This window comes from Emys orbicularis, chromosome 1, assembly GCF_028017835.1.
Source record: "Emys orbicularis isolate rEmyOrb1 chromosome 1, rEmyOrb1.hap1, whole genome shotgun sequence".
NCBI lineage: Eukaryota > Metazoa > Chordata > Testudines > Emydidae > Emys > Emys orbicularis.
This window is the reverse complement of record NC_088683.1, coordinates 42058318-42069392: the sequence shown is the minus strand read 5'-3', so window position 1 is coordinate 42069392 and position 11075 is coordinate 42058318. Positions and strand designations below refer to the sequence as shown.

Here is an 11075-nt window from a genome sequence, read left to right as displayed (position 1 = left end):
TCCATGAAAGGACCTTCCCTTTTATCCCATGACAACTTACTTTACTTAAGAGCCTTTGATGAGGGACCTTGTCAAAGGCTTTCTGGAAATCTAAGTACACTATGTCCACTGGATCCCCCTTGTCCATATGTTTGTTGACCCCTTCAAAGAACTCTAATGGATTAGTAAGACACGATTTCCCTTTACAGAAACCATGTTGACTATTGCTCAACAGTTTGTTTTTCTATGTGTCTGACAATTTTATTCTTAACTATTGTTTCGACTAATTTGCCCGGTACCGACGTTAGACTTACCGGTCTGTAATTGCCGGGATCACCTCTAGAGCCCTTTTTAAATATTGGCGTTACATTAGCTAACTTCCAGTCATTGGGTACAGAAGCCGATTTAAAGGACAGGTTACAAACCTTAGTTAATAATTCCGCAACTTCACATTTGAGTTCTTTCAGAACTCTTGGGTGAATGCCATCTGGTCCCGGTGACTTGTTAATGTTAAGTTTATCAATTAATTCCAAAACCTCCTCTAGTGACACTTCAATCTGTGACAGTTCCTCAGATTTGTCACCTACAAAAGCCGGCTCAGGTTTGGGAATCTCCCTAACATCCTCAGCCGTGAAGACTAAAGGAAAGAATCCATTTAGTTTCTCCGCAATGACTTTATCGTCTTTAAGCGCTCCTTTTGTATCTCGATCATCAAGGGGCCCCACTGGTTGTTTAGCAGGCTTCCTGCTTCTGATATACTTAAAAAACATTTTGTTATTACCTTTGGAGTTTTTGGCTAGCCGTTCTTCAAACTCCTCTTTGGCTTTTCTTATTACATTCTTGCACTTAATTTGGCAGCGTTTATGCTCCTTTCTATTTGCCTCACTGGGATTTGACTTCCACTTTTTAAAGGAAGTCTTTTTATCTCTCACTGCTTCTTTTACATGGTTGTTAAGCCACGGTGGCTCTTTTTTAGTTCTTTTACTGTGTTTCTTAATTTGGAGTATACATTGAAGTTAGGCCTCTATTATGGTGTCTTTAAAAAGCGCCCATGCAGCTTGCAGGGATTTCACTTTAGTCACTGTACCTTTTAACTTCTGTTTAACTAACCCCCTCATTTTTGCATAGTTCCCCCTTTTAAAATTAAATGCCACAGTGTTGGGCTGTTGAGATGTTCTTCCCACCACAGGGATGTTGAATGCTATTGTATTATGGTCACTATTTCCAAGCGGTCCTGTTATAGTTACCTCTTGGACCAGCTCCTGCGCTCCACTCAGGACTAAATCTAGAGTTGCCTCTCCCCTTGTGGGTTCCCGTACCAGCTGCTCCATGAAGCAGTCATTTAAAGTATCGAGAAATTTTATCTCTGCATTTCGTCCTGAAGTGAAATGTTCCCAGTCAATATGGGGATAATTGAAATCCCCCACTATTATTGGGTTCTTAATTTTGATAGCCTCTCTAATTTCCCTTAGCATTTCATCATCACTATCACCGTCCTGGTCAGGTGGTCGATAATAGACCCCTAATGTTATATTCTTATTAGAGCATGAAATTTCTATCCATAGAGATTCTATGGAACATGTGGATTCACTTAAGATTTTTACTTCATTTGATTCTACATTTTCTTTCACATATAGTGCCACTCCCCCCCCCCCCCCCCCCCGCACAACCTGTTCTGTCCTTCCGATATATTTTGTACCCCGGAATGATTGTGTCCCATTGATTGCTCTCAGTCCACCAGGTTTCTGTGATGCCTATTATATCAATATCCTCCTTTATCACGAGGCACTCTAGTTCACCCATCTTATTATTTAGACTTCTAGCATTTGTGTACAAGCACTTTAAAAACTTGTCACTGTTTATTTGTCTGCCCTTTTCTGATGTGTTAGATTCTTTTTTATGTGAATGTTTCTCATCTGATCTGGCCCTTACATTATCCTCCTCCATCCTCTGCTCCTGACTATAACCTGGAGATTCTCTATCAATAGACTCTCCCCTAAGAGAAGTCTCTGTCCGATCCACATGCTCCTCTGCAGCAGTCGGCTTTCCCCCAGCTCCTAGTTTAAAAACTGCTCTACAACCTTTTTAATGTTTAGGGCCAGCAGTCTGGTTCCACTTTGGTTTAGGTGGAGCCCATCTCTCCCGTATAGGCTCCCCCCATCCCAAAAGTTTCCCCAGTTCCTAATGAATGTAAACCCCTCCTCTCTACACCATCGTCTCATCCATGCATTGAGACTCCAAAGCTCTGCCTGACTACCTGGCCCTGCGCGTGGAACTGGAAGCATTTCTAAGAATGCCACCATAGAGGTCCTGGATTTCAGTCTCTTCCCTAGCAGCCTAAATTTGGACTCCAGAACATCTCTCCTACCCTTCCCTATGTCATTGGTACCTACATGTACCACGACCACCGGCTCCTCCCCAGCACTACACATAAGTCTGTCTAGATGCCTCGAGAGATCCACAACCTTCGCACCAGGCAGGCAAGTCACCATGTGGTTCTCCCGGTCATCACAAACCCAGCTATCTACGTTTCTAATGAATGTTCTCATTTTGATGGACAAGTGGATGAAAGACTGTAAGCAAAGGGAAATAATAAATGTCAGCATAATGAATTGGGGGAAGGTGTTTACTGGAGTATAGCAGGGATCAGTATAGGGTCCAGTCTTTTAACCTCTTCATTAGTCAGAACATCTCCACTAGTCAGAATATCATATAAGCAGTATGCTAATTAAATTAGACAGATACAGTGGTGAGTGCAATATAAATACCTTGACAGAAACTCAGAGCAAATACTAAACTGAGAGGGATTGCAATTGCTAACAAGGACAGAAAATTAATACAAAGGGACCTCTGAATGATTAGAAACATAGTCAGTAACAAGGGTAAATTCAGCTTGGAAAAATGCAAGATACTACATCTGGGGGAAAATGATCCAGTATTTAATGGGAGGGAGAAACTCCTCAAGCAATAATTCTGAAAGAGACTGGAGTGTGTAGAAGGCTGCAAATTAGATCTCTTTTTCAATTTGGCAGTATAAAAGGTTTTAACCTGCATACTTAGAGGAATCACATCACAGACTAGGGAGGTGATCATTCTTTTCTCTATAGCTCTGGTGTGTCTGCACTGGGATTTTTTTTATTAGAAATCTGGAAAGGTGATATTGAGAAAAACAAGCTATTGTAATGCACCTGCTGGCTCATTACTGGGCATTCTTACCACTCAATTCACCATCCATCCAGGAGAGGGCTCCATGATCCCTCCAGCACAGGAAAGAAGTGCTACTTGAGGGGATGAGACTCAGAGAGAGGTAGAGATGCTTAGTGAAAGGATGAGCAGCAGGTCTGAGGCAGCAGCCTGGGAGCAGGCTATGAAGGGAAGCTGAATATCAGGCAGCATGGGAGCCAGGGCTAGAGGACCTAAGAGTAGGATACAGGCATACCCTGATGGTGCCAGAAGGCACCTGGACTTTGTTACCTTCACACCTCTTTTCTAGATTGCCTCAACTCAGGGCCGGCTTTAGGCCAATTCAACCAATTCCCCTGAATCGGGCCCCGCCCCTAAGAGGGCCCCACGCCCAAGCCCCGGTACCAGGGTGGCTCGGCTTCCCCAGGGGGCAATTTAAAGGGCCGGGGCTCCCAGCAGGGGCTGGAGCCCCAGGCCCTTTAAATTGCCACCAGAGCCCCACTGCTGGAGCCCTGGGGTAGGGCTGCGGGGCTCTGGGGGCTATTTAAAAAGTCCGGGGCTCCCGTTGCTTCTACCGCCCCGGCCCTTTAAATAGCCGCCGGAGCCCTGTCGCTTCCCCAGGGCTCCCTTGGCTATTTACAGGGCTGGGGCGGTGGAAGCAGGGGAGCCCCAGGCCCTTTAAATAGCCCCCGAGCCCCGGGCTGCTGCTGCTGCTACCCCGGTGGGGGAGGGAGGAGGAGGGGGCACTTACCGTACAGGGTGGGCTGTACCCGCACCCCCTGCCCACACCAGCTCCGCACCCCCTGCCCTGCCCGCAGCCAGCCCCTGTCTCCAGCCAGCCCCGCACCCCCTGCCCTGTCTCCAGCCAGCCCCGCACCCCCTGCCCTGCCCACACCAGCCCCTGACTCCAGCCAGCCCCGTACCCCCTGCCCTGCCCGCAGCCAGCCCGTCTCCAGCCAGCCCCGCACCCCCTGCCCTGTCTCCAGCCAGCCCCGCACCCCCTGCCCTGCCCACACCAGCCCCTGACTCCAGCCAGCCCCACACCCCCTGCCCTGCATGCAGCCAGCCCCACACCCCCTGCCCGCAGCCAGCCCGTCTCCAGCCAGCCCCGCACCCCCTGCCCACAGCCAGCCCCTGCTTCATCCCCTGCCCTGTCTCCAGCCAACCCCTGCCGCACACCCTGCCCTGCCCACACCAGCCCCGCACACCCTGCCCTGCCCGCAGCCAGCCCCTGTCTCCAGCCAGCCCCGCACCCCCTGCCCTGCCTGTAGCCAGCCCTGCACCCCCTGCCCTGTCTCCAGCCAACCCGTGCCACACACTCCTGCCTGAAGCCAGCCAGTCCCACACTTCTCGGTCTCCAGCCCTGCCAACCCATGCCACACCCCCCTGCAGCCCTGCCTGAAGCCAGCCAGCCCACCCCACACACCCCTGTCTCCAGCCAGACCCGCACCCCTTGCCCTGCCTGCAGCCAGACCCTACCTCCAGTCAGCCCCTGCCCTGCCTCCAGCCAGCCCCATGTCCAGTGGTGCCCTGCAGTTCCCAGGGCAGTAACCCTGCACACCTGCTTCAATGACGGGGGCAGCTGGGACCCACACATGTGCACACCCTAGGGTGACCAGACAGCTAGTGTGAAAAATCGGGACAGGGGGTGGGGGGTAATAGGATCCTATATAAGAAAAAGACCCCAAAATTGGGACTGTCCCTATAAAATCGGGACATCTGGTCACCCTAGCACACCCCCAGGGAGTGGTGGGGACCCACACATGTGAAACGGAGCTCACTTCTAGTTCAGGCCCATCTTTTTAAAAAAGAACTTTAGGTGGGGTTAACGTACATCCGTATTTTCCCGGACATGTCAGGCTTTTTGGTTATTAAATCGCCGTCCAGGAAAATATGGATGTATGGTAACCCTATTGGTACAAAAAATACATACTGTGGCACATCCCTTAAATCAGATCTTTTTATAGGGAACCGGTTGCTAAGAAATGAAAGGGTTTTTTTTACATGGTTTTTTTTTTTAAGTCATCCCTGCCGGGGCCCTGCTGAAAATGTTCGAATTGGGCCCCGCACTTTCTAAAGCCAGCCCTGCCTCAACTGGTTGGGTTGCTGAATGTTGGGCTTATCTTTTGCTGTTTGTTTGTTGAAACTGTTAAGCAAGTGTCCCTGGCACTATTTATTTCTGGCAGCCCTAGTGAAGGAATCCTGTTTTATGCGAAGTGTAGGTGGGTTTTTGGGGAATCCAACTGAAAGCTAGAACCTGAAGACCCCAGGGCTTGGAGTGCCTACAGCACTTGCTTTCCAGCTGATGGTACACCCATCACACTACCAGACAGCCAAGAGACTGATGTACCACAACACACATTGACACCCTGAAGTGGGGTTGGTGACAGTATTGTCAAACTGTGCAGAGTTCAAAGCAAAATGATCTGGGAAATGGAGGATATATAAGGGGATATATTTAATCTTTCTTCATAAATACTTTGGTTAAGTGATGATTGAGAAGGGGGTGCATAGCAATCTATAGATATTTAAATACTGTAAACACAAGATGAAGATAAATTATTTAGAGCAGCACAGGGTGTGTGTGAGGCATAATGGGAAGTAACTATAGGATGGGTAAATATAGGGTGAATATTGCCATATTGCCAACTTCCTGCCTTCAAAAATCATGAGATAGTAAAAAAAAAATTAATTTGGGGTTCTTTTTATTTGCTTTGTGGGGTTTGAGCCTTTCGGGGTTGTGTTTTTCAAGCTTTTCATTTTAACCCTGAGGGCTAGAAACTTAGTTCTTCTGTAAATGGAAGCTGAAAGTCTAAGATAATCAAACGATTCCAGGCGCTGTGGCTTCAAGAAAAATACTATTTATCATGAGATTCACGATCAAATCGCTAGAGCTGGCAACAAGGTAAAATCTGCTGCTAGCCAGATCTGTTAGGTTGTGGAACAGCTTCCTAGTAATTCAGTACATTTACATTAGACCCAATAATATACTAATACACGTGAACAGCTGATTTGGCAAAACTGGGTGACCAGATCCGCCTTTTCTCTCTCCTGTCGTGTCCATGCTGAATTGGAAGGGGCGGGGTGGGCGGTGCCCTGGTTCTTCCAGGCTGGGGCGGATAGTCTGAGCTCTGCCAGGCTTTCCCCCACCCTCCCTGCTTTATTTTCTGAAATGATCAGCTGTGTCCGTGGGTTGTGACAGGGTCAGGGGGAGTAATGCTGTCCTGCCCCTTGCTGTCACACGGGGGGGAGAGAGAGATACTGTGACACTGGCCTTGGGCTTGCATTTCTGACTACCTTTCTAGGTGCTTCCCCACTCCGCCTTTCTCTTCTCCACTTCCCTCCTCCTGCCGTCTACCCCTCCCTTTTCCCCTCCTCCGGTCCCTCCCCCAGCCCCCGCTGGCGGTGCCCGCCCGGTGGGGGCTCGGGCGGCTCTTTCCAGCTGGAGCGCTCTGGCTGCTGAGCCGCTGCTGCGGCTGCTCCGGAAAATGTCCGAGCGAGGCGGCTTCTACAAGCAGGAATTGAACAAGACGGTGTGGGAGGTTCCCCAGCGCTACCAGAACCTGACCCCGGTGGGCTCCGGAGCCTACGGCTCTGTGTGGTAGGTGCCAGCCGCGGGCGGAGGGCAGGAGGGGACCGGCCCCTAGGCAGAGGCACAGCTCCATGCTCTCTCTACCCGCCTCCCCGACCCGTCCGGCAAGAATTGCCCGGCTGCCAGCCTTCTGCCTGGGCGTAGACAATGCCCGGAAGCCGTTTGCATGGGAGCTGCTAGGCCTGGGCTGGTATTGGCAAGCCCGGCACTGGGGTGTGTTTGTGATACGCCCAGGATCGGGACGGGTGTGTAACAGGGGGTGGATTTCTCGGTGTGATCCATGTGGGGTAGCCGCTGATTCAAAGTAGCCATAGGCAGGGGCGCTGGAACGATTTTTATATTGGGGGTGCTGAGAGCCATTGAATCAAACTCTAAACCTTATATGTGATGGAAACCACTTCAAGCCTTAGCCAGGGGGTGCAGCAGAACCCCCAGCACCCGTAGTTACAGCACCTATGGCCCATAGGATCTTTCTATGAATATATGCTATAGATCCTAATACTCTAGGCTCTCTCTTACCCTACATATTATACACAGAGGATCTGTGTGTGTGATTTTTCTCTTCCCCGCCCCCCACTGGAGTTGAAACTCTCACAATAATGTTGAGCTCTGGAATTCCTCATGGGTTGCTAAGGGTAACCCAGGTCACTCCGGCTTCTGAAAAGAGGCTTCCCCCAGACTAGATTTAAGACCTTCCTCACTGCTGAGCAGCATGCATGAATTAAAGTTTGCTAGGATGACTCTTTTATTCACACTGCTATGGGGGGGGGGGAATCTCGTGCATTCATTTTAGGGGGTGAAGGTGACTGGCACTGCCTTTCGAACAACTTACCATTGCTCTCTTTAAACAAAATTTTAGGTGGGTAAATCACCAGAGCGACTGTTTCCCCCCCCCCCCCCCCAGTAGCCTGCTCACTAGTTGATATAACACTGTTACATCACCTCAGACCTTCACCTAAAAATACTTCCAGGCTCATTTAAACCTGTTTCTAGGTGTAGGGAGATAATGAGGAGTTTGTTTACAGAGTCAATCCATCTATCAAGGAGGAAGCCTTCATTTTATGTGCACTTTGCAACACTACCAGGAATCTTGCAGAGTCATTGTCTCTGTGAATCAGAAATAAAACTGGCTAGAGTCAGGCAGAGAAGAGTAAGAGTGTTAGTGCTGAGAGATTTTTGCATGAATAACAAGGTTCTCCTTGTTAATGTTATGAGAAGCTTCATTGCATTCTGTCATGCCTGTTTTAGGGTTACGTGTGACCCATTGTCTTGCCTAAATAACAGGAGTACTTGTGGCACCTTAGAGACTAACAAATTTATTAGAGCATAAGCTTTCGTGGGCTACAGCTCCATATTTGTGTCTGAAATAATACCTCGTTTCTATGAGTTACGTGATTCCTGGCAAACAGGTTAATCAGAGTGCCAGCACAGGAATGGAGAACAAAGAAATAAGTAGAATGATATAGTGGTAAACATTATTTGAGGTGAGCTGTAGGATATATGGAGAAGCACATGGCGTCAAATTCTGCTCTGACTTATACCCCATACAGCCTCATTTGGCCAAATTCAGTTCTTGGATACGCCGTGTAAATCAGTGAAGTTAGTAGAGTTACTCTGGATCAACACCGGTGTAAATGAGAACAGAATTTTGCCCACTGACTTCAGTCGAATTGTAAGTCAGGGCAGAATGAGACCCAAAGACTGTAGACTATTAATATTGTGCAGGGATCCATGATGTGTCATTTCCATTAAACACTTCTGTTTTGAATAATTGCTCAGCTATCAGAATTCATTTACTTTGTGCTTCCAGTCCTGCAGGATCAAACTACTTTCCAATTTGATTCATATTTAACTATATTTGTAGAAACTTTGAATCATTTTCAGAACTGTTAACTCTTTAAAAAGTCACCATCAGTTTAAAAACCATACCTCTATCTGAATTATTTTACCTACTGTTTACAACGAAACCCCTATCATGACTATAATCAAAGACACTAATGGGGAAAAAAAGTTCTCAATTTTGTTTCCAATTGATTTGTGTTGTGCATTTGACAAAACCTTCTGAATGGTCAGTTTCACTCTTTCCCTGTATTGTCAGTTTCCTAAGGATGTTTTTATTTTGGGTCTTTCACACAACAGGGGAGAGAGAAACATTTTTAAAATAGGAAAATGTGATTTAACCCCCTGCCCCCCTCCCCCACAATGATTTGCAGGGGATCTTAGGGCAGGTGGTGTACCTGGAAGTTCTCTTAACTCATTTTCTAGAATTGAGTAGATTTCAGGTTTTTCCTTTTTCTACAAAATCTGTGTGATCATTCATACATTTCCTTCCAACTAAGGGCACAATTCTGTGACTATCTCTGTTCCTAAGTTATTTAAACCATAGTTTAAACCATAGCTCTTAATTTGAGGATTCATGTTTTTTCTGTTAGTTTGAGAACTATGTTATGTTTGCAGTTGGAAAACAAGCCTCTTAGTTTTCTAATTGCACCTGATTGGTCTGTCCTTTTTCCTTAAGATCAAATATTTCTAAGAAAAATCTGTAGTGTAATGCCAAAAACTTTTCAATCATAATAAAGGAAATCGAAACATGGTGTTTCACATGCTGCATAGCTGGCTTGTTTTCAGCTGTGGTAGAATTTACAATTTCTTCTACTTCTCTCCTTCTTCCCCCCCCCCCCCCCCCCCCCAAGGAAAGCATAGAAATTAGGAGAGAGAATGCAGGGAAGTGCATCTGAAATGAAAGTGGTGGTAAGGGCTTATTGCTAAAATATTCATTTTTGGACCAAAGTAGTAAGTTGTTACTTACATGAGTAGTCCAGTTGACCCGAGTGAGACTATAGATGTGAACAAAAGCCCATCATTGTGAGAAAAGGATTCATGGCCTGTAAAAAGAAAAGAAAAACATTGTACAATTATTTTAATATCCATTGATATTTTGAATGTTTTCCACAGTGGAATCAGTGATATGTTGATAACCAGCATATGTCTCACCCAGGAGAACTGGTCATCTCTTGACTAATGTATTCTGCCCCATATATGACTAATCCCAACCCTATGCAGCAAAGTACTTAAACCATGCTTAAGTCTTGTTGAAATCAACTGCATTTAAGCACATGCCTAAGTGCTTTGCTGAATCAAAGCCATAGTCTTGAAATCCAAACACTGGCTTTGAAATAGGATCAAAGTTTTTAATAGAATCATATGTTTCTTAACAGTACTGGAACAAATCTTTATTCGTAGTAAGATGTTCCCCTCCTTTCTGATTCAGGGTAACTGTTTCCTGCAAATCTTCCCCTTTTAATGTAACTTGTTACTTGCATCTGAGGGACTTTTGGGTAAAAAAATGTTATAATTGTTGCATTCAATATGTTGGGCTAAATCGTACTAGTGAAGATTCTATCAGATTCTATCACTCTCAGCCTTGGAGTGACTTTTTTTAAATTAATTTTTGTATGAATGCATCTACGTTTTTAAAGTAGAGTTAGAAATAAAGGGGGGAGAGATCAGGTGTTTTTGTGGTCCTGTAGCTCAAAATGATTTTGGTATAAAACAAATGTTTTGCAGCCCCTTTCGCTAAGTATTTATTTAAATGCTGGCAAAGTGCTTTGATGTTGTACCAGACGCAAAATGCAATCTCTGACCCACAGAGATTAGCCTCCTCACACTGAAGGTGCATCAGAGTGGGGCTCATTCCTGGAAACTTTACAAAGCATATAGCAGCCCTGCCTAGTACCCCATTGGAATTCAGAGCCCACAGGCACTGCACAAAGAACTTCTGTGGAGTCCTCGCCTCAGGCACTGTGCCCCTACACTATATTTTCATCAATTAATTCTGCAGATGTAGGCTGCACAGTCTTCCTTAGCTGAGAACTTTGCATTTTAGCCTTCACCCATTGAAGTCAGTGGATGTTCTATCATCAACTTTGATAGGTGCAGGATCAGGTCCTTTAAGCTTAGCACAAAAACAAACAAATAAGATATGGTGTATGCAGGTCCCATAAACTTCAAAGGGTCATACCTTACTCAAATAAAAAACAAATTTCACTGTAATACTCCACGACATTTCTTCTCACTTAGGGCTATTTACATGATGCCAAATTTCCACTTTCAAGGCCCAGATATTTATCATAGAGAGTTGGGTTTGTTTGCATTTCTAAAAAGTTGCACGGATTTTTATATAATGGAAAACTTGTTTTTGAATATATAAAAATAATAAAAAAAACCCACTGAAATGTTTTACTTTTAAACTTACCCCCAAAATTTCTTTGTGCAGAGACTAAGCATAAACCTATCAGCCCAGAAAGTGAATATTTCAGGA

The 11075-nt window shown here is 46.0% G+C and overlaps 1 protein-coding gene across 1 annotated transcript in view; it reads left to right on the top strand.

Moving 5' to 3' along the window:
- The first annotated feature begins 6650 nt into the window (after positions 1–6650).
- Positions 6651–11075, top strand: part of MAPK11 (mitogen-activated protein kinase 11) — a 53260-nt gene continuing 48835 nt past the window's right edge. Inside the window, exon 1 of the mRNA XM_065423308.1 lies at positions 6651–6763. Within this exon, the coding sequence (XP_065279380.1) occupies positions 6651–6763 (113 nt within the window). The remainder of the gene's footprint in view (positions 6764–11075) is intronic.